This window comes from Nylanderia fulva, unplaced genomic scaffold, assembly GCF_048542155.1.
Source record: "Nylanderia fulva isolate GAGA-0341 unplaced genomic scaffold, ASM4854215v1 Scaffold18, whole genome shotgun sequence".
Classification (NCBI taxonomy): domain Eukaryota; kingdom Metazoa; phylum Arthropoda; class Insecta; order Hymenoptera; family Formicidae; genus Nylanderia; species Nylanderia fulva.
This window is the reverse complement of record NW_028190055.1, coordinates 2,102,506-2,127,552: the sequence shown is the minus strand read 5'-3', so window position 1 is coordinate 2,127,552 and position 25,047 is coordinate 2,102,506. Positions and strand designations below refer to the sequence as shown.

At 38.1% G+C, this 25,047-nt stretch overlaps 1 protein-coding gene across 9 annotated transcripts in view; it reads right to left on the bottom strand.

Moving 5' to 3' along the window:
• The window catches only part of Dscam3 (Down syndrome cell adhesion molecule 3), a 115,025-nt gene that overhangs the window by 35,466 nt on the left and 54,512 nt on the right, over positions 1-25,047 (bottom strand). For all 9 annotated transcript variants that reach the window (XM_085481458.1, XM_085481466.1, XM_085481457.1 and 6 more), the window contains one exon: positions 15,359-15,450. In XM_085481458.1, coding sequence (XP_085337584.1) covers positions 15,359-15,392 — 34 coding nt within the window. In that variant the 5' untranslated portion in view covers positions 15,393-15,450. The remainder of the gene's footprint in view (positions 1-15,358; positions 15,451-25,047) is intronic.

Below are 25,047 nucleotides of genomic sequence, written 5' to 3'. Positions count from 1 at the left end.
ATATTTTAATACATATAATTGTGTGATTTATTTTCTCTTTCTTTCAATCAATTGCGGAAATTGGCATTTGAAGAATCGAGAGTGTTGTTATATAATTATCAGATACGAGAGTCGGAACGGAGACGGTCGATTCGTCGAGCTAATTTACTCGAGTCACATATACGTCGCCTTTGAATAAGACTCGCGTACGTGCGCGGATAGAAATCTCCCAGATGCGCGAAGCCCGTAGATTGGAGATTTCCGCGTGCGTATTACGCGCGGGGATGCGTCGCGTCGCGTCGCGGGGATTCGTCCGATATAGAGAGACATCGATGACACTATACATATTGACAAGACACTCGAGACCGCCCGGGTCGCTGGAGTTGCGCCGCTCTTGTCGTCCGCCCTCACTCGCTCGGTTGATACCCTCGGCGAACCCTTCCGTCGTCGACGATATATCGGTGTTATGCTCAACGAGAGAATGTAGATGGATATATATATATGTAGAGAGAGAGAGAGAGACACAAAGAACTTTATGTATCACTATATATCAAGCGCGGGAAGTTTCGTCGTACTCGAACCAGCCGACTTGGTCAAGTAGCACTTCATGAGAAAACGAGAGTTTGCACAATAATAGAAAGCACCATCGGACGATCGGGTCGGGCATTACCGGGGTTTTTTTAGCCTCGCAAAATATCGCGCGTCCAAGGGAAAAGAGGAGAGTTTAATCGGCCAGCTAACGACGAAAAGGTTGGGAATGCAGGAATTTGAAAGATAAAGAGTCTTTTAGAATCTGTAATAACTGTTTCATGAATTTTTTCTACTCACCTTTTTTCTTTTATTTTCAAATATATTCAAAGTATGATAAATGTATATCAGATATACATATATATGTATACAGGGTGTAGCTACATAAGTGCGAAACATTTTAGGAGATGATTCTTTGTCGAAAATTAAGCAGGATTTTTTATACAAACGTAATACTATAAACATTATATCCCTCCGTAAAGAGTTACACTTTTCTAAAGAGGGAGGTAAAAATTAAATTTTTACTTTTTTCCTCAATTTTTAGACAAATTAAAAATTCAAACGAAAAATATTTATCAAGTTTCATTTTTTTAAATTTATCTGAAATTTGAGAAAAAAAAATAAAAACTTAATTTTAAAGCGACCTACAAAAGTATATAAGAAATCCCCCTTAATTGTCGAACGACAAAGAATTATTTCCAAAAATTTTTCGTACTTATTTCGATACACCCTGTATAATTAAAAAATCATAAAAAAGTAACAATCGATCAGCTTTCATTGAGCGAAAGAATAATTTTTTTGATCGATAACAAATGGTTTTCTCGCTGAATGAAAAAATGATTTTCGCTCTTACGGCGAAGCAAAAGATACGAGTATGTATTTGTGTGTGCGAGACCTGGCAAATGTATCCGGCAAGAAGGAATCAAAGGGAACGAACTAACGAGCCTCGACCTCTCTGCCTATAGGAACCCGATAAACGACGAGGAACAATGTCCTGCGTTTATTCGACAATACCGTTCGAAACAATGAGCGTTTCGATAGGGAATACCGCGAAACAATACGCCGCGCGACAATAGCGATATCTTTCTGCCGATGCGGATCCAAAGTCGTTGATGAAATAACGTTCGTTCGGCGTACAAGGGATCGAAATGGGATCGTAAAACGATAGGGCACCGAGAAAAAAGAGGGAATATAGACGAGACGCACTAGGGTAGACGAACGACGTTTCCTATTGCCTCGTATGCACGCCTTCCAAGTATAAACGCGACATGTAAATTACCAAGTTCGAAATTGCTTAGTTTGCGATTCTATTATCTGACGTACTTATCGCGGCGTGGAGAGACTTGGAAGTTGCTTTTCGCATGATTTACGTCGCAAGTTTGCATTGCACTGGCTTATTTTTTTGCACATCCCCGAATCATATTTTATCACTTTTCTTTTTTATTTTATTTAATTTTTTTTATAATAGATGACGTGCGTAAACGCGTTCGCAAGTCTCTGTCTTTACGGCTTAAAATAATTGTTCTTACTTTACCTTTTTTTTTTTTTTCACACGCGCCATTATTATGATATTATCAAATAAGCAAATGTTCAACGGCACAAGCGTAATTATTTTTATTGAGCATCCGTGGACATGTATTTTTTGCGCTCGAGTTTTTGCAAGGTATATATAATAAATTGCCTTTGTGTATTATCTCTCGCAATTGACATTACTCTCAGGATAAACGCGGAAATAAGATAATAACTACGGCTTTTCACGAGGTGCCTTTAATACGAGCTCATGAAGAAGCAGCGGAGTGAGATAGACTCTTAGAGAATAAAAAAAAGAAAAAAGAAAAAAAAGAAAGAAATGTGCTCCCCAGAAGAAGAAGGTATAGTCGAGGGTGGGTTATAGCTTCGCCGTAATGGTTTGGTGGCGCGCGGTTGGCGGTTTAAAGACCGGTCAAATATTTACCGGGACTTTGCCTCGGCCCAGACCTCCTTAATAAGTTTTTTATTGCATTCGCTCTTTGTTTCCAGGCCACGCTCTTTCGCGTATTTGCGCGCACTCGATCGCGCTTAACGCGACTGAGAATCCTTTTCCGCCCTTTTTCTACGGCTTCCTCCGTATTTCACTCAACATGGACTCGTTCGACTCTATATCGGATAAGCTTCGTCGGAAAGGGGCAGACAGACAAAGCAAATGATTCCGTACAGAATACGAATTTTTGTTCGGTCACACGGTTTATGGTACATAACGATTCCACAGCTCTCACGCGTTGATCGCATGGCGAGCAATTATGTTCTTACGTAATTTTCTACGAAATTCCGAAATTATGTGAATAATGAAAATGTCTCATTTTTGCATACGCGTTCAAAGATTTTTTTTACGAAAAAATGTATTTCAGGCAACCGCGACGTATTCAATATTATATTGCTAGTAAATTACGTACGGATTTAATATCGTACTTTGAAACTTTGGAAGACGGACGTGGCTGGTATTAAGACGTACGTAACGTCGGTTGCTAGACCGGTCTTTAATCCTACAAGTCGAAGCACAATCCAACATCGGCGGTGAGACAAGGGTTAAAAAAAAAAAAAAAACGAAAAAAGGGCATCGCGCGCGAACGGAAGTTCACAATGAGAGTTTGGATCGGGAGTTTAGCTCGCCAAGTCGCTCGAGAAAATAGACATTCTTTGTAGTCGCTCGTACATTTTTGCTAATTAAATTAGAAAAGGCTGTCTCGCTTGTTCTCCTGCCTTTTCCCTTAAGTCGATGAATACATCTGACTTTTCTTTTGCCTCTTCAGTAACCCGGTTATTCTTGCACGCGTTAATACGTAGTTGTAAGTCAAAGCGGATGTTTCTGACATCGTCAGAGCAACGAGAAAGAGAGAGAGAGAGAGAGAGAGAGAGAGAGAGAGAGAGAGAGAGAGAGAAAGATTGCGACGTAAATGGGTACGCAAGAAAAAACTATTATCCATAAAAAGCTCGAACCTATTTCAAAATGTGCTTTTGAAGCTCGTTGATTGCAAGGAAAATTCAATTCCACGTCGAGTAAAATCTCTTACTTATCCCTCAGCCGAATTTGAACAAATATTTAAATAAAAAACTAGTTTTTCCTTCTCAAAATATATTAACACAAATTATATCCTCAAATTGTTTTCATTAAAGCTGATTGAAAACAAAAAACTTGATAAAAATGTCTCTTTTTTCCGTTAAAAAAAATATATATGCAAATGGTGTGTGTCAGCGATGATGTATACATATATCTACCGTATCGTCGTGGCATGTTTCTTTCATGGAATTGTTTAGCCTCAGAATGTGACATGATAAAACAGGACGTCTGTTGCATCCGTGATTCGCTCTCGGCATAAAATTTGCTTCGACTGATAGCGCCGAATCGGAAACGAAACGTCGCGTCGTACGTACGTACGCGAGAGAGGGACCTTCTCCTTTTCGCGAAGAATACAGAATATACAGGTTTAAACAAACGATCCTCCATCCTCATCTCGCTCCATCATCAAAACCCAACAAGAGGGTTTCAACCGGAAACTAATAATTCCACCTTAATGGCGATTCAATTGATCATCCCGAAGCACGATATCCCTGTCGCGAGCAGCCTGTGGCCAATATAACCTCTCTCGTTGCGCGAGACTCAAACGAATTTGCGCATCGCGTTCCGTTTCATTCGTTCGCGAAGTCGAGCGGAGAGACGCGTGCGAGAGGAGAGAAAAGGGGGTTATATATATATCGAAGCTTTCGAGGTATTGGGGCTTTTGGGATCAAATCCGTTCGTCCGTTCACGCGCCCGTCAGGCTGTTATAGTGTAAGCCGATTATGCCGCGCTGTCCCATGAGACTCTCACCCCATCCACCCTCGTAACAACCCCTTCTCTTCTCCCCTTCGCCGACTGATACATCCCTCTCTCTCTCGGTAGAAAGATTATCAAACATAGCAATACGGAATGACGAGGTTAAATATCGTTAATCTCTAACACGGATATATATATGCGTATATAGAATAATTCCAGAGGTGCTTTTTATTTTTACAATATGGTCATCACAAGTTATTTGGAGATGTTTTAATTTGGCGAGATCTTTTTTTTTTTCCGACACATTTTTATATATAGTAATTGAAACAATATCGGTAGAGATTGTATATAATATATATATAAAAAAAATACAATATCTTTTCGAAGAAAATAAAAATGTGAAAAAATGATTTGCAGAAGTGCTTCACCTGTTCTTATCCACGCGCAATATCGCGTCGTTGTATTATTGACTTAGTTCTCTATATCATTTCTACAAGGCTATTCTGTAAATAGTTGTCAGTTATATCAGGACTTATCTGACGATAAATGCAAGAAAAATGCATCGGGAGATGCGAAGTTCTCTGAAATCTATATAGCGGCGCAGTGAAGGATATAGGCATCGTATTTTTAAAGCGTTTTCAAGTGGCGTCATAACATGTTCGAGAGGATAGTCAAACTGTTTTTGACCCGGTTTTCCCCAACACACACGTACGCATCGATAAGCAAGAAAAGTCTACTCTGAGTCTAGGGTCCTCGGATGCGAGAATTTGAGATTTATTTGATACGTTTGCGAAATTGAAATACGCGGGACGGACTCCCGGCGGAAAAAGAGTACACGCTCGACTCTCTTTCACAAGACAAATATATGAGATTTTTAATTTTAATATTACCTTTGCGGGAAAAGAGTGGGATGAGAATCTCCGATGCACGTATAGAGCATATACATGTACGTGTACCATATATGCTCTCGCTTTATATCCGACTGGCCGAACTGTGCGGTGTGTTTTTAATGCGGAGAGTTATTCCAAATCCGATTATAACGTATGATTGATCGTTTGAAAAAGCACGTAGCAGGGATATCTGGGAAAGATAGTAAAAACGTACATATAGACGGAACATTAACCGCGAACAGTCATTACACGCTTACGATATATGACGGGGGTGAAATCCGGGTCAAATTGTATCTCTTTTTCGATGCATGCATTAACGGTCTTCCATCTGCATTATTCATTTATCGTGTACCGAGTGTATCGAGTATATACTGTGATTATAGGTTGTTATCGATTTAGATACGTTAGTACGCGTTATTGTTGTCAACTTTATTGAAAGCGAATACACTAAATATACAATATATATGTACCGATATGATATTAGCGACGGGAAAACACGGAATTATATTTTCTAAAAGATTTTACTAAAGTGATCAATTATGAATTACGAATAATCATTTTTCAATATTTATGATTTTCATCGGCGATAATGCTACGATTTTTATTCTCTCTCATCGATTGCAACTCGTTTTTTTTTTCTCAAGTCGAAATCGATTATCCGAAAATCCGTTTAAGTCCAAAGAGGATTAATTTTTTTTATTATAATCGGCTTTAATGATCCAACGTTCTAATTTACAGAAAGTTTCCTTTCTTTTTTTTTTTTTTTTTAGTTTGTACGCCTCATAGAATGTGCTCGCTCCCGAAAATATATTCGGAGGACACGAATTCTTTCGCTCGTACACTCTTAATTAATCGCGGAATCTTATTTCTCAATCTACTTTATGGAAAATGAAGTTGGATGTCGACAGCTAAGCGCACGAAAGCTGCAATCAGCCGCCAGCATCAGATCTTACATCCTCGAGGGCTGACAATCTAATGTAATTTACTTCCCGTCTAACGCAATTAAAGCGCACTTTGAGGTGTGGCGGTACGAGAAATTAGCAGTGAACTTCGGTTTACCGATAAACTTCCTCGTGAAATCGACACCGTCGTCGTCGTCGTCTCGTTCCGCCGTCTTAACGGAATTTTGCGATGCTTACTAAGCGACGTTACTCCGAAATTCCATAAACTCGGGCTTCAAGTCACATTTGATTTAAATTTCGCATAGTTTGTCATAAATATCGACCGTGTTATGTATACGTGTATTATCGCGTGTTTTGTACAGCGAATAAAGAGTTGTCAGAACTAAGAGATAAATTGCAGGAAGAGAATTTTAAAAACGTGTATCCTTTCTTCAACTGTTGTCATCTCTTAGACTTATTTTATAATAATGCTCGACAAAACTTTTAAGCTACTATTATAAAAAAAAAATGTTAAATCGTTCAATTATTGTTAATATCAATTTTGTTACGTTGACATCTTTTTAAGGCTCTTCATTGATTTTACAGCATATTCTCGAGATAAAAATTGCCATATCGAAAAAAAGGTTCGTACTTTTTTTCCCCACGCAACTTTATTTTCATTAATCCCTATACAGTTTCAATTGGATTAGAGTCTGAACGATGATTGCAATCCAATATTTCGATGTCATTTTCCTCCTTTCATTCGGAAGCAGACAGTTCCGATGTTGTGAGTCGTTATCCTCTTGAAGGATCTAGTTCTGACAATAACTGGGACCTTCTGCATAATCCCGTCCTGGGGAAAGAGCCCTTCTACCAGCTCGTTCAAAAGTTTTCGATGTAACGGTTTTCAAACAGAAGTTTGCCTCAACACGGGCTATTATTAGCCAGACTTCGCAAAGTGAAATTGTGTGTAAAACACGGAAGAGATACGCGACAGAAGAGAATCTCGTTTTTCGAAAATAAAACAAAATACGCGACAGATTACGAGAAAGCAATGCGAGTATTTGGCTCTCTCTACCCATGTTCAATTTTATTCCATTGTACCATCGATGGAATTTTCGAGCTGCTGAAATCGAATAAGCGTAAAGATGGTTCTATATATATATATATACACGTACATTCGCCGACACGTGTTTGAAGAATTGCGTGATTATTGGTATCGGCAAGTCGCGCTCTTTCTCTCTTTCATCCCTCTCATTTTTTTCCTCGAGCATGCATTTCTCGATGTTCGCGCGTTATTCGGATGCCGAAGATTTTAGGATGCGCGCCGCGCGCGCTTTCGATACCGGGCGGCTGCGAGTGGCGAAAGATAAAGCTCGGAGGAAAAGCGACGGAGAATCGGGAAAAGCGGCAACTCGCGCGCCCCGGAGCTTTGATATACGACCGGTTTGGACCACCATCCGTGAGATACCACCACGTTCCACCCTCGCTTTTCGTCGTATCGCGCTGCCCCTGCATCCGTGACGACTACCAATAATCGAACGTTATTGCGTTACCTTGCCAAAGCTCTTCCACGGTCGCGACACGTGTGCAACGAAAGATATAGCTAGTTGGAGAGAGAGAGACTGCACTGCACTGCACTGCACTTGCACACACCCCACGGTAACGTATTCGCGAATCGTATGCGGGAAAATGCGATTCTCGTCGCATATATGGCACACACGCTGTCGAACGAGCAACGCTTATAAACTGCGAAAGGGGAGACCCTAGTGCGGTCCTCAACTTTACGATGGAATCGAAATAGTTGCGCCGATACGTGCACCGTATAGAGAGGAAGAGAGAGAGAGAGAGAGAGAGAGAGAGAAAGGGAATTTCGCGGGAGAACGATCGAATAAATCAGTAATGAGATTTGCAGTCGGTTACATCTTGCCTCTGAAATGGACAGTTTCCATTAATTTTCGATAGGATCTTTAATACAATTTATTCGTATTTCCCTCCTTCTTATAGCGAGATCGAAATTTATCTTATAATTGTATCCGCTTCTCTATCTCATTTATTGTATATACTGTGACAATAGTTGTCTTCTTTTTTTTTTACAATGTTTTTCTCGCGTTATAAATTACGTTTGAACGCTCCCTCGATTCGCTTACTTTTGCGGCAAAGATCTACCTCAAGTTGCTCGAACGCCTGATGTCGTCTGAAACCGTTTTTAGCGATTTATAGAGCGTGAAAAAAACGTGACGCTCTTGAGTTACGAACTAAAGGAATTCGAATTCTGTCAGTGGCTTGATATTGCAGTTCGTCGGCGCGCGTAGAATGTCTGCGGGGTATTGGTACACGTCTGCGTCTTTGCGTGGCACGTCTACGCTAAAATATGGAAGCGCTTAACCGCCAGTCAAAACCCTCGCGAAGATACCGCGGAAAATTTTGCGAAAAAAATGCATAAAATAAATAATAGAACAGTAAAATTAAATCTTCGAGTTCTTTGATGGATTTTGAACGTTCTGAAAATCATTATGTATAATTACTGGTAAGCTATTTGAATGCGTCAAGAGTACTCTTATACACTCGTTTAATAACACACAAATATAATTTATTTGTATAAGATAATGTATTTATTTTTTATTTAGTTTACTTGTATGGTTAAAGAGCGCAGTTTTGGAGCGACTCGATATTTCTTTCGTTTGCATTGCAAGGTTTATCATTTCTGATAAGCTATTTAAACGCGTCAGAAGTACTCTTCTATATTTGTTTAATAACATACAAATATAATTTATTATTTATATAAGATAATATATTTATTTTCTTATCTATAATTTACTTGTTTTGGAGCGACTCGATATATTTCTATCGCTTGCATTGCAAGATTTATTATTTCTGACAAGTTATTTAAATGCATCAAGAGTACTCTTATATATTTAAATTGTTTAATAACACACGAATATAATTTATTATTTGTATAAGATAATATATTTATTTTTTTTTATCTATAATTTACTCGTTTTGGAACGACTCTATATTTCTTTCGTTTGCATTGCAAGGTTTATCATTTCTGACAAGCTATTTAAATGCGTCAAGAGTACTCTTATACACTTGTTCGATAACACAAATATAATTTATTAAACTATAATTTATAATTTATTATTTTTGTATAATAAATATATTTTTTTATCTAGTTTACTTGTTTTGGACTCGATATTTCTTTCGTTTGCATTGCACACTCGCACACTCGTGGGAGCAAAAACGACGCGACAGACGACGACGAGGACGACTCGAGAGGGTTGGCTCTTGGAAATATTTTCTTCGGGGTTATCGCACCCCGTGCGATTATCAATTTTCCGGTACACGTTACCGTCCGTTGTCGCCCGACGTTGGCTCGCAAACCTACGTTTGTTGTGTCGCGTTGACAGGCCAGAACGAACTTTAACGTGCAATAACGAGCATTTGCGCCGACGTGGCGACACGCCGCCTAACGCGGTTGCCGCACGTTGATGGATTAGATGCGAGACCGACGTATGACGGATACGTCGCGGGGAAAATGCGATTCGAATTGCGAAATGCGCTGGAGCGCGAGAGAACTGCCTTGACATACATATGTCTCTCCATATATACATATATACTGTACTATTATATGCTATGTATCGAACCTGGGAATCATTAACCCTTTTCTGGATTTATGCCAGCTCGACAGACCAAGATACGACATTTTCTTCTCGGTCTTTTTCGTTCATTTGAAATAGAAGCTATATTTAATGGAACATTTTTCAATCTTGACGTATATTTTTGAAACTTATGTTAATCGACCGATTAATTATATTTAATATAGTTTAATTATAATTAAATATATTTAAATATATTTAATGGATTTAATTAACAATATTTGACACATTTCAATCAACGAGAAGACTATTGTTTTTTTTAAATATGAAAAATTCAATTACAAAACAAACTTCAATTTTTGAAGAGATACTGTCAATTTTTCTATGAGAAAATACGTGAATTCTCGTTTCGTTTGCGAACGGGTAATGAATTTTTACGAAGGAAAATTGTTTCCGAAACACACAAATATACAATATATATCTATATATTTTTGTGTTTCGGAAACAAGTTTTACTTCATAAAAATTCATTTCCCGCCGCAAACGAAACGAGAATTTAGCAAACTAGATATACTGCTTTTCCGGAGATTTAAAACAACGGTGTGCAAAAGCTCATGAATGCGAGTAACGCGATTTGTGCTGGAAAATAGAAGGGAAAAAATGTGGGAAATCACGGCAAGGAAAAATCGAAATCAAATCAACGTAATAGTAATGCCACGCGTGAAATTAGTTTTCAGCGCGATGCGCGAATCGTAATCGAATAAATATCGATCGGTATCAGAAGATACCGCGCATTGCTCCATTCGTAGTAATTACCTCTACGTATATACGGTGCCTATATCGAGAGAGGAGATATAATCGATATACGTCGAGATGTCTCTCGTAATATGAATCAAAAGAGCTTACAAATATAGAAGCTAATTTTCTCATACATTTAATATCTTACTCAATACGGATATTTTCTCTTCCTGTTTTGCGAAACTTAAACGTGATTTCGCAAAATAAAGCTTTCAATTATCGTCATACAAATTATAATACGTTATTACACACACATATTTTCACGTCAATATCCGCGATATATATTCGAAGCAGAAATATGATTTTACCTCATCGCGTACATCAGAGTTGATACGAAGCTTTATAAAATAGCTACCTGAAATGCAATCTCGGTATACATGACCGAAATGAACATACTAAAGATATTAATATATAACAATTACACATATTCATTAAAAACAAATATTGGATATAGTATTAGAAATTGCGACAATAATAAGTTAATAAGTTTTCGACAATTTAAATTAATAATTCGTTTAAATAATGAATTTTTGACTTGTATATATAGTTCGGCAAGATTTCGATGTAATATATTATACCATTATTCTATTTACGTTATTACAACACTATTATTACGTCGCGGTATTTAATTATTCATAATAATGTCATATAATTATTCTCATCATAATTTTTGTTTAAATAATGGTGCGCTCTCTTTCTCCCCTTCTATATACAAGTTGAATAATTGAGAATGCGTATTGGTACTGTTCGTGGTAATATTTACACGTGTCAAAATTTCATTTCCATAGTTCTCGTCAGTTTCGCCATTCACCATATACCCTATTGAGTGGCGATCTCATTGATGACATCATCTCTCGTATCGATTTTCACGATCAAATAGTAATTCGCTCACCGGTTCGTATAAATCGAATGACTGGCGGTAAAATAGACGCATCAATAAATGACAAGCCAAAGTATTGATGGATAATCATTTTTTTTACAACTTGAACAATTTTGTTTTTTTTTTGTTTTATTACATTTATGCTTGAAATACTAAGTAGAAAATTACACATAAACATTCAATACATAATTATTAATTATCATTACTGTTTCTGATAATCGCGTTTATATACGATTTAAAATCACAATTAGTAAAATTAATAATGATATATAAACAGATAAAATTAAATTTTTTTACAATAGATTAAACACAAAAATAGCGATTCTTTGCGATCGATGCATTTACCTCTCTGAGCTAACAATAAGATCGCACCTATGACATTATTACGTCGCGAATACTTATGAAAACGCCATTCGATCAGTGCATTTAATAATGAAATTTGTTAATGCTTGACAGCCATACGTTTCGCCATGCGGTCTGGAGTAAATATTAAGCGCATATTTTAGCGCCCCTGGCAACTCGCCCTGCGGCAGTTCTCGTGCCCGCTAAAATCCCAACGTCACTGATGATGCGGTACGATGGCCGATGGCGCGACCGTTGCTGCCCCGAAATCGATTTTGTCGAAATCGAATGGTCAAAATACAACCCGCACGGTCCCGCTTTTACGAAGTAACTGCGCAAATGCGTCGAAAAACCATTTGACATGTTTTTTTCCTCGTTTTTTTTCCATTCGTCTTTTTTCGAGCGGAGAGAATCGACTGTATCTCACAGCGCACGATGATTTTCCCATCCAGTGATAGGCGGAGCGTTTGTATAAATAAATATGAGAAACATCAGCGACGTACTATCTGTGTATATAGGCAAGAGGGACAGAGAATTTTTCTCCGCTTAAATGGTTTTAATATAATGTTCGCGAAGAATTCCGCGGTTTTTCATCGGATTTTCGGATTCGTGATAAATTTAATCCTCAACGCTTTGTAACGATGGCTCTCGGTATAACGTACACATACCGGAATGAAGAAAAAGAAAAGATAAGGAAAGAGAAAAGCAATTTCAAGGGATAATGGAAATAAAAATATTAGAGCTGGACGATGGATATAAGAGCTTTTTGCCAGGGATATTCATTGGCACGATTTTCACGCATATACCGATAAAATAAACTTTCGATAAAGTTATTGTTACGAATATCTGGTATATTGCGCAATTCAGTCACAGAGACATAAAGTCAGAAATGTGATATGACATAATTGGAAATATCAACATTATTACCAATTTCTCGAAAGATTTTACATAGATTTTAAGATATGTTCACTTCATATTTTTATATAAAATTTCTCTCTAATGTTGCAATATTCAATTCTATTTCTATATTCAATTTGATATACCGTCGTCAATAACAGTTGCCTTTGATATGTTTTTTTTATTTAAAAAAAAAAAAAAAAAGGAAAAAGATATTACATTTTTACGTCAATCCAGAGCAAAACCATGCTGTTATTCATCACCATTTATTTGATCCATTACGATGAAATTTCGGCCAGTCACCGATGACCCCAAGCGAACTTGTTGGCCGATGCATGTATGCGTTATATACATATATATATATATATATAACGTTGTATCTTCCAACGATAAAACAAAAATCAGAAACATGTCATCCATGCTACCTGTCCATCCCGCTCGGCTCACCGAACGCAGCCTTCATATCGAGATATAAATAATTTCATCCAAGCGGCGAACGTGATTCGTATTCCGGATACACTGATAAATGAATGGTGCGAGAAGTCTCCCCGTATATACGCATTTGCATGCCGTCTATTACGTACTTTTACGTCATCTAGATTCTAGTTCAATCTCGTATATTGTTATCCGCCGCGAATTACCATTTCATTATTGCATAACATTTCTATCTAGTATCGATTATTAGGGGATTAATTCGCATTTGCCTGAAATCGGCAGCCACTACTTATGATATCGATCCAGATAAAGCCCACTAAATCCATAATCTCCACTACACTAATTTGGAAGAATTAAAATTACTTGATCAGTGTTAAATTTTTCGAGTTTCCCTCTTCTCTCAATTTTTGTCCAAATTTTCATCTTGATATATCGACCTCGGTTTAAAAGAAATAATGAGTAAAGGTATCGAAGAACTCGGGCGCAAAAGTAATGATCCATCTCGCCCTCGGATGTCCACCTTCGCTTCACGTGTGCGGCCACGGTATTGAAAATCGCGATACACGCGGACACAGGGTGAAGCAGCGAGAGAAGGGTTCGAGCGAGAGGGTAATAGGGTGGGAGTGAAGAGGACGAGTCACAAAGAGAGGCGATCGGGGATGGAGAGGAGCGCGAGAGGGTGGTGAGAGGGCGAGTATCGCGATACTCCATCGGACAGAAATCGATACAGGGACGGCCGGGGTAACCGAGTGCGGGGGTGGAGAGGGGTTGGGTTGCCAGCCGGGGGTTTCTGTATTTTTCGCGAAAGCATTACGAACTCGTCCGCAAATATCTCCGGCGCATGGCTCTCAGCTATGCTCAGGGATTTGCGCGACAGCCACCTTCGCGAGGGTATATCTTCGTCCGATATCTAGAGTGTTGATTTCTGGCCAGATATCCAATTTCCCCCGAAACTAATTCTCGACGTGCCTTACGTAGATCTCGACAGCGTCTCAAATTATCGCAATATATAAGCGAAGGTGCCGAGGAAAGACTTAAAACACTCGATCGCGCGGTGGAGTCCTTCCCACTATGGGGATTCGAAGAACGTTTTCTACGTCATCTCTTCTTTCTGTTTTACTCTCTTTTTCTCTCGCTTTCGCAAATTTCGAGGATATTGGGATGAAATCGGCCGCAACACGCGCGCGTAGAGTTTTCCATCCCGGTGGCGGATGAGAACCACCATGTGCTCTTCGCCACGTAGTGTTGGCAGAGTGCTCGTGATCGATTACTCGTCATCCGCGCGCGATGTCCCGAGTTCGACGCCCACCGCCCGCTGCCAAACCAAACGTACTCCTTTCTTTTTTCCACCTCTCTATATTTTTTTTGCCCTGCTCCCGCGCATTCGTCCTCGCTTTCCTATCCTTCCACGTGGTCATCGACCGTGCATGGTGGTGCGCGGATGCGACGCCGTTTTTCGCCTTTCTCTTCAACGACCGACTCCCGAGACCGACTCCGGGATTATATTCCGCAAGTTTACGAAGCGTCAAATCGGGGAGTCACTTTTCCCCGAACTGTTCACGCTTCGACGGAGACTGCGAAATTTTATTCCCTCTCTTGTTGTACACTCGCGCGCATTCGTGAAAAGGGAGTCGTATGAGAATATTGGTAAAAATGCGCGGAGATGCAAGTGCGTTCGAAAACTTGACGTCGTTTTTGTGTCTCATCGACCTACTTTGCATGAAATTGTATCTCTCCCCGAAAAACTTTGTTCGACTCTTAAAAGATATCCGAAGCTCCATTGGACTGTAATATATATATTGTATATTATATATAATGGAGCAGAGGCATTTCTCTTGTGTATATTTCATTTTATTGAGCGAAGAAACAGTATTGTCACAATTGAACGATTCACCGAACAATTCATCAAACGCTCATTAAATAAACGAGCTTGCTTCCATTCGTAATTTAAAAACATCCGCGATAAATCACGCGATATCATTCTCATAGACAAGTTTTACTTCTTTTATACGATAATGTGAGTGACAGTTTAATTAAGTGAAATGGAGTAAAAAAACTTTCTAATAACACAATTTGTGCCAACTGTTTTCTCACTTGACAAATATTTCCTCAACATTGCGGAATAACTCATTGTCGCAAAGGAGGAGTATCGCAAGACTGAAGTTTATAATGAGTGTGACTTTCCACCAAAGTTTTGCCGAAACTTTCAGATATAGTCTCTGCTTGAAAGTCCATTTAAAACTCTTACGTTAATGGCCGTTAATAATCAGCACCGAGGAGCGATATGTCTTGCGCATATAATTTCTTATGCATAATTTTATGTTACGTTAGACTTACCGATCAGTAGGAGCAGCAGTAAAGTCGACTCCATTCCCAAATACCCTAGTATAGTTCAGATGTAATCAGCTCAACACATTCTTGAAACTCTCCTGAAACAAAGTATACAGCGAGAAGATTAGAGAGATAAGCTCTTAATCCAGAGTATATCCGGTAATTGATCGCGAGCGAATAATTGAAGCGCAAAACTATATAAAAAGAGATTAAAGTAAACAGCTTCTAATTCGTTAATGTTATGTGCGCGCTTTCGAAGCAGACGCGGGATTTTATTTTCACGCAGTTAATCCGGGGAAAAACTTTAATTTTATTTTTCATTCAATTTAAATATGTAACGAGAAAATCATAGTCTTTTCATAAAAAATTATGTAGTAATCCGGAGAGTGTAATGAAAAATAGTCAGGATAATAAAATTTCAAGCGGATTCCTTGATTTTGCATGTTTATGGTAAGTTAACGTACAGGGAGTGTTTATCCTGTCTCTCTCTCTCTCTCAGTGCACAGATAATGCGCGCAGGTCGCGCGAAAAGTGTCGAGAGACAATTACTATAATCACATGCGCGACTGGACAGCTCTCATACATACAAATCCACATGCGCATAAATACGAGCACGCGCGCGCGCGTATACGGAACTATGATAAAACGCTTGGTTTGCGCGACGTCAGAAACACATGTAGCGCGTTGCGTCAAATGGTTCGAGCGCGGGTCGATGGCCAAAGTCGGACAGGACAATGGTAAAAGGGCAGAAAGATAGAACGCGCGGCAGAAGGGAAGGTCGGATAAAACGCGTTTCGTCCACGAAGCTTGGAAGTAGGATTCAGTAGGATATAGTTTGGGACAGGGAGAAGAGAGAGAGAGAGAGAGAGAAATGTTCCCATACCGGAAGCGCAACGGCGGCCATTTTTCACGGTGCGGACATCCGTTTCCGGTCCACGATCGCCGCGAAACACAAACAAAAATGGCCGACTCGGGGGTGAAGACGAGGGTGCGGAGGACCACCGAGCGAAAGAGGAAAATGGGAAAGACGGAAATCAAGTGCCGTGAGACAGAGGGGACCGCGAGGCGGAAAAAGGACGACCGGCTTGACGACACGACGGCGGTTCCATTGGAGAGGTTCTTTCTCTCTTATCTTCTCTTTTTTCCCTTTGCCATTTCCTCCTTCACCCTCTCTCGCTGTTGCGTTTACGCGTTACACGTGTATAGGATACTTTTATCGATCATGCGAGGTGTATACCTTGAAAATTTTAAATAACGATAAAATTAATGAAGTCGCCAGTAATGAGTAAAACCATACAAATTTATTGAAATTTCGACCTAACTGGCCAGAACAATTTAATTAGAAACACTACGTTTCGACCCTTAAGTACGAGTCCTTTTCAAGTGTAATTTTCAAGATGTTGATTCGACAGTAGTAAAATAACTAAAATTTTTTTTTTAATTTTCTTCAGCTTTAAAGACTCCTCTCCGTTATGCGCTCACGAGACGAGATCGACAACTTTTACGATACTTAGCTTTACACATGTCAATGAGGCAATGTCTTATATACTATCACCACAGCTGTCTCTCTAGATTCGCACATACTTCAATCACACTACTATCGTTCAACTCTAAAGTTAAAACTCAAAAGTATTATAAAAGTATGAAAAGGCGTAGAAGGGAAGAAAAACACGACTTCTTAAGTAGCAAATATTAACTTCAATCTCACTTTAGTTGATTCTGTGTCCCATTTCAAGATTAAAGCTTCAGAAACTATACAATAAAAGTTAAAATCAACTCAATGTATAACGAATGCATTATACTTAATCTCGATTCATAAAAAGTCAAGCATCGCGGCGGATATATACATACATATTTAACATACATTTTAACGTGTTACATGAGAAAGAAAGGAGAGAGAGAGAAAGAGAGACGCACGATGAGGAAGCACAGAAAAAAAGGAATCCTTGATTCAAGTATATTTTTATTCTTGAACGCTGTTTGATTGATTTAAGCATAGAATGCTCTTTGTAATCACAAATTTTTCATTTGCCTTAATAATAAATAAGTTTGTGTGAAGTATATTTTATCCTTAAGGTGTATATTCTTGTTTTAAAAATCGCATATGGTAAAAACAAACTTAGTCGCATTTGAACTAAGAATTATTATATATACTTGAAAGTACCGCTTATTTCCGATGCTCATTTGTTCTTGCAATATTTATAAGTAAATTTCAGCTTCAACCAAGAATATTTTGCACTTTGTTTTAAGGATAAATTATCCTTTATCCAAAATTATTTATATTTGGCGCTATTGTAAGGATAAAATATACTTGAATCAAGGCATATTTGCATTCTTTCAAGGATACTGTTTTTTCTGTGATGTTTTGTACACAGAAAAAAAGGGATCCTTGATTCAAGTATATTTTTATTCTTGAACGCTGTTTGATTGATTTAAGCATAAAATGCTCTTTGCAATCACACATTTTTCATTTGCCTTAATAATAAATAAGTTTGTGTGAAGTATATTTTATCCTTAAGGTATATTCTTGTTTTAAAAATCGCATATGGTAAAAACAAACTTAGTCACATTTGAACTAAGAATTATTATATATACTTGAAAGTACTTGTCGCTTGTCCTTGCAATATTTATAAGTAAATTTCAGCTTCAACCAAGAATATTTTGCACTTTGTTTTAAGGATAAATTATCCTTTATCCAAAATTATTTATATTTGGCGCTATTGTAAGAATAAAATATACTTGAATCAAGGCAAACTTGCATTCTTTCAAGGATACTGTTTTTTCTGTGCTAGGGAATAACCGTCTTGAGCGGTAATAATCCGAGTTCCGCGGATATAAGGTAGTCGTCTTTGCCGTTCGAGACGCCAAAGGGGAACCACTCGGCATCCCTGCCAATCTCCGTCCTCGCCGTTCTCAATTTCCATCGCTCTCCTCGCATAATAAAGCCCCCTTTGTCTTCCACGGCCGTAGGCGACGGTCTCTTTTCGCGGTTCGCGCCAGACTTCGTGAGAAACGAGAGAATGGAAATTTAGTTTTCTAGGACAGGGCACGTCTTCGCGGCCCTCGCTCGATTATCGTATCGGGCGACAAGGACGAATGAGCTCGACGTAACTTGGCACCGATCCGGGCGCAAACGAGCTTTTGAAGTTCACCACCGTCGATATCATAACATGAGCTTGTCAAGGAGATCAAGATAGGGGATATGTGAGAACGCGACTGTGAGGATTGTGGAATGTCTTATCGAAACCCCAGGGAGAAAGGAGAGAATGGGGCGCTCTACCATTTGTCTCTCCGATTTTCAATTTTTATCGAAATCAGAGATTGCTTATAGAGTCGAATGGTTTTCGCCCTTTGAAGTTTCCAATTTTCGATATTTCAATTTAAAATACATTTACACTCGAATGCTATGCGGAAAATTGTTAGAGCAATCTTAACAAATTTCGGAGCCTTGAAGGGCTTAAACGTGGAGGTTCTAGTAAGGTAATATCAGTTTTGAATAGCTAATTTAATGTATGGCTTGAATAAGGAAACCAATAAGGGTCTTGTTAAGACTTGATGAAGATAGCAGTTATTACAATTAATTACGATATTTTTAACTTATTATTTACACGATTTCTGATTTACACGATTTGATGATTTCTTTTTCTATCAAAACTTGACTAAGTTATAAAATAATTACCTTGATCAGGCCCTATCAGTACCTTTATTCCTCGATTAGACCGTACATTAAATTAGCTACTCAAAACTGATATCGCCCTACTGGGACCTAATCTGGCAGTAATGTGAAAATCCCTAATTGCGTAAGACTTATATATCTATTTGATGATATATATAAATGTATCAGATAGATATATATTTCTTTAGATATATCTTTGGAAAGATTTATTTAGCCGAAGAAACTGTAACTGAAAAGATATATTATCAGAGCAATGTGTTTAAACAATGCAAAAGACTGGGATAAAGGACGCAAAATGCGTGAGTCATCGGCAAAATAAACGGCAGAATAAGCAGGCAATAACAATAATAAGTTTGCAATTTTATCGAGTCATATATTATATATAATACATATATTGACAAATAAATTAAATTCCATTTATTTCTCTATTAATTTTACACACACACATCCCAAAAAAGCGGGTACATTCCTAGAAATTATAGGTCCATTTTAGGGTAATATAAAGAATTTCATAAGGCAACTATCAAGACCCTGATTACTTAACCTTTAAGGGCCCTCGATGGTAAAGCGTGATCGACCTTTCAAGGGTTCTTATTGGGCTTCCACATTAGGACCCTAACAAAGTTAGAACAAATGAACAGGGGCCTCAACAAAGCTTTAACACCTAATTTCCACATTTCGGTATTTCAATTTAAAATACATTTACACTGGAATCAAAGTAAAACTCTCTTCCTGGCCTGGTGTTAGAAAAAAAAATCACTGGCGTAAACTTGTTCGAGTATCTTCTAATTTCCGGTCTTCGGAGAGTAATTCGGTTTAAGCTGGCACGAGCAGTTCTCTCCGCAGAAGTTGAATGGCCGTACGCGCGCACGGTAAGACAAGGACGGGCAAGAGTTATGCATTATGATTCGCTCCGTTCTCTCCCTTACAACCCTCCGGCGCCAACCTAATAACGTCACTTGTTGCACGAGCCCCCCACGCTCTCTCGCTTCGTCTTGAGCGAAACTATCGTCCGCCCGGCACGGCAGAGTCCCGGCGTCTCAAGGATATACCCTCGTCTTATGAATTTCATTTATCTCGAGCGCCCGTCGTGAACGCGCGCACGCCTTCAAACCGCAACGTCGAAACTATATACCTTCTCTCTTCCGCGTGTGTGCACGTATGTTTGACTCTCCCTTTTCACGAATCCTCCAGACCGCGATGTCGCGTGTATACGCGAATTCCGCGTCTCAACGAATGGAAACGCGAGCCTTGTTCTTTGTCCACTAATCCAAATACGACGGGACGCGGCTTTGTCGCTTTTCAATCTCGGATTTCTCGCATTTTTGCGGTAAAAAAGTGCCGCGAGAAATTGAGCAATCGAGGATCAAATCTACATTTTTCCTCCCACCTTTATTTGATACGTTGGAAGAATGCGCTGCAATATCGGCCGACGCGCGTTCTATATATCTCTGGATATATAGGTATAACCGCAATTTATTAGGACAGGGAAAAAAATTGACGCGAAACGTCCTCCCCGAGACCTCCACTCTTTCGCGCACAGCTGAAAATTTTCAATTGCGTATATACTGGTAATTTAACGATATGACAGCCTTTAGCAAGAGGTTCATAACTATTCGATCGACGTTGCTAGAAATGGCGCGTATCGGATAGTTCCGTCCAACTACGAGAATACCTAACGCTGAAACGAATCAATTTGTTCCAGGAATTTTTTAATTAAACGTTCCCTTTCTTTACTTCGTTACGCGTGCGGCCGACCATTGCGTGACTAGCTTACATAGTGTACGGCATTACACGTACGAATGCAGATCGAGTTTGTATGCAGGTGTGTGTTTTAAATGGGATAACACACGAGACAAATATATAGAAATTTCAAATTTTTAATTTTTTGCGAAGACGAAAATGCTTAAGAACACTTTTTACATTAATTTCTTTATTGCAACGATAACATCATCCAATCCATCTATCCCGCGTCTTTCAAGATTTGACGGAAAACAACACAGAAAAAACAGTATCCTTGAAAGAATGCAAATATGCCTCGATTCAAGTATATTTTATCCTTATAATAGCGCCAAATATAAATAATTTTGGATAAAGGATAATTTATCCTTAAAACAAAGTGCAAAATATTCTTGGTTGAAACTGAAATTTACTTATAAATATTGCAAGGACAAGCGACAAGTACTTTCAAGTATATATAATAATTCTTAGTTCAAATGCGACTAAGTTTGTTTTTACCATATGCAATTTTTAAAACAAATATATACCTTAAGGATAAAATATACTTCACACAAACTTATTTATTATTAAGGCAAATGAAAATTTGTGATTACAAAGAGCATTCTATGCTTAAATCAATCAAACAGCGTTCAAGAATAAAAATATACTTGAATCAAGGATCCCTTTTTTTCTGTGTACAAAACATCACAGAAAAAACAGTATCCTTGAAAGAATGCAAATATGACTTGATTCAAGTATATTTTATCCTTACAATAGCGCCAAATATAAATAATTTTGGATAAACGATAATTTATAAAGGAAAACAAAGTGCAAAATATTCTTGATTGAAGCTGAAATTTACTTATAAATTTACTTATAAATATTGCAAGGACAAGCGACAAGTACTTTCAAGTATATATATTAATTCTTAGTTCAAATGCGACTAAGTTTGTTTTTACCATATGCGATTTTTAAAACAAGAATATACCTTAAGGATAAAATATACTTCACACAAACTTATTTATTATTAAGGCAAATGAAAATTTGTGATTACAAAGAGCATTCTATGCTTAAATCAATCAAATAGCGTTCGAGAATAAAAATATACTTGAATCAAGGATTCCTTTTTTTCTGTGAACGAAATATTGACGTATCGTCCATTACTCTGTCGATTATTAACGCGTTTATGAGAGATAATTCGGTTATGCGCACGATGAGTCGTAAAATATGGCATCGCGAAATCACGGTCTCTCGGTGACCGGGCGCAAAAGGAAAACAGTAAAGCGAGATTGTTCGAATGACTTTGCGCTCTTTGCGCGTCGACCGCCCCATCGTGGGGGTGCATCGTTAACGAAACTTCGCTGGAATTTCAGCGCGCCATTCCTCACCGCGCAATCACCGCCATATATCACGAAAACCACACCAAAGTATCAACCTGACACGTTTCCTCGTTAATGCGGAAACGATCTCAAGTACACTGTCGTGCCAAGGATCTATCAAATGCAAGGACGTTCCCGGCACATTAGAGATTCCGAATTACCGGATTAATTTATACGGAATAATTAGAAGCAAATGTGATGTGCATTATGCCAGATATTATCGCGATATAATATGCGGTAATTTTAATTCTTGGCGAAAAAAAGTCTGAATCAAAATTGCGCACACTCGAATCGAAGATCTGTACACCCTTGTTAAAGAGGAAAATTGTTGCGAAGAATTTAGATTTTACGGGTCAGCGTAAAATGTAAAATTGTTTACTACCTACGAATAAAAGCGCTGCTTTGAAGCAAGTTACGGCTTCCGAAAAAAAACAAAAAAAAAAAAAAAGAAAAGAAAAAACGAACAAGTAAAATGTTCCCGATAATAGGAGCTTCGGGCGATTTTAATCGAATCGAAAGCAACGAAGCCGCGGGAGGTATTCTGATTGTAATTCGATAAAGTTTCGCTCACGCTCGTTACATTGTCAGATCGCATAAAGCATAAATTCGGACGGTGTTTAACGAACGCGAGAAAGAGAGGGCTTTGCTCGCTGGTTACGGGAATACCGCGGTACCAGTGTTTCACCACGGGGAAAATAATCGACTGCCGGCTGTCAACGTGTGCTTGAATTGTAGGCAATAATAGCATCGCTGGTACGCGGGATTAAAAGCGACGGAAAAACTGCGCCGCACTCGAGATATATCGTTGCCCGATATATATGTATATATATATATATATATATATATATATATATTTCGCGCTAAGCTTTCTGTTTTCATGCGACACCGCAGAAAGCGGTGTTCTGCGTGTCGAAAACGCTATATCTCGACGAACCTTCCGGGACGCGCCAAAAAATCGAGGGATTGTTTTCAAAAGAGCAAGTATTTTAATTTATTTTTTGAAATATCATTCTCGGAAAAAAGGATCGTCACTCTTCAAATATTTCTCTGAATTATTTCCCCGAAAAGTTCGTGAGGGCGAAATACAATATATTTTCGAGAAATCGAAATAAGGATTCGACACGGCGCGAAATGTTAAATATAATTAGAATTCATTGTATATATTCTTCTTTTATATTTTTTCAAGCTATTCTGTCTATTCTATTTTTTCATTTTCTGATATTGCGTTTCTATTTTTTTTACTGTATAGTCTCAAAGTGACTCTCTCTACTTTATACCTCTCAAAGTGATATTTCAAACAATAATATTTCGGTGAAATGAATTTTGGGTGCTTTGTCATATTTTTTTTTAATTCCAAAATTTCAATTTTCTGCGGCTTTGCGCGTCCATTTAAAATATAAATAAAAGATATATCTTTTATTTTTCATGATTGGACGTAAAATATAAGTATTATTACGTAATATTTATATAAAAATATTGCGACTCTCTTGCACTACTCACGCACGCGCATATACAGACTCATAATTTTGTGTTATCTTGTCAACGAATGATCAATATTAATTTTCGTCTACAATTCCAAAAGTTCATTTACATATCTACTAGTCCAACTTTTTAGTCGTAAAAGAGAGGAATGATAGTCATTACGAATATGTCTCTCATACGGATGCGACTTAATTCCAATGACAGTTTGAAGTTTTCATATTCACCGAAACATTAAAAGTAAAGATATTCTTCGCAAAACACGCATTAAGGCTGTAATAAGCGTATAAAAATACTCATTATGCATTGAAAATACTGTTTAATGCCGCGGAAAGGCATCAATATATCAAAAGAGCTTTTGAGCTTTCGTCGCTTTTGAATCTGCGTTACGAGTTCTGCTCACAATGTGAATTCATAAACGACTTGAGGAGGAACGAAGAACGAAAAGGTATTTCTGCGTAATACCGTGCTTTCTCCGCTGAAACACAATCGCGCAATTAACTCTCGCTTCGTTAACAGCCTCCTTATAGATGGAGAAGAGAATATCGGACTAACATTCGTCGTGGCCGAGTATAATTTTCCGTGAACAGAAAACCAAGAAAAGATTGCAAATGAGACCGGAAAAGAGATGTATTGTATACGTGTGCTGCTCTCGAGTTGTCGAACAATCGTTATTCAAATGTCGGTTTATATTCATTTCTGTGTGTTTCAAACGTATATATCATATACACGAAAATCTAGATCTCAAACATGCGCAACTCTTGTAATTATTATTTCATTTCACAAAATTAAAATACACATCTCCCATCTATTAGATGCGTCAATTTATTTATGTTAAAATCAAATTGAATACTTAAAACGTCGCTAGTGGTATTTAAAATAGGAACGATATATTTAATTCGACCCCGAAACTAGCCAAGAAAATTTTTATTTTTAAAAGTTTTATTTTATTTCCACAATGTGATGGAAATAAAATAAAAATTTTCTTGGCTAGTTTCGATCGAATTAAATATATCGTTCCTATTTTATTTATGTTAATTGCTATACTACCCAAAAAGATGGAGCGATTAAATGGATCATTTATTCTTTTTTTTCCTCGCGTTTATCATTTTTTTCTTTATTAAAAAGTCGGAAATTCCAGTTAAAAAAAAAAAAAAAAAAAAAAAAAGAACAAGGAGTAAAAAAAAAAACGAAATGAAAAGAAAGCGATGACGGAGAATAAGACACGGGGCAGTGATGCTGTGGGTAAAAAACGAGAGCAGAAGGAATTGCGCGGGAGAGCATGCGGAGGATGTGCCGTCGTTCCAAAAGGATAGATCGTTAAGCTACTGCTGAATGGAAAGAACGAGGGTGGGAAAGGGGTTCGGCTACCCTTTCTGTGGCTCTTGGTTCGGTCTTTTCTTCCGCCTGTCTCTCCAGCCGACTTTCCGATTTTCTACGTC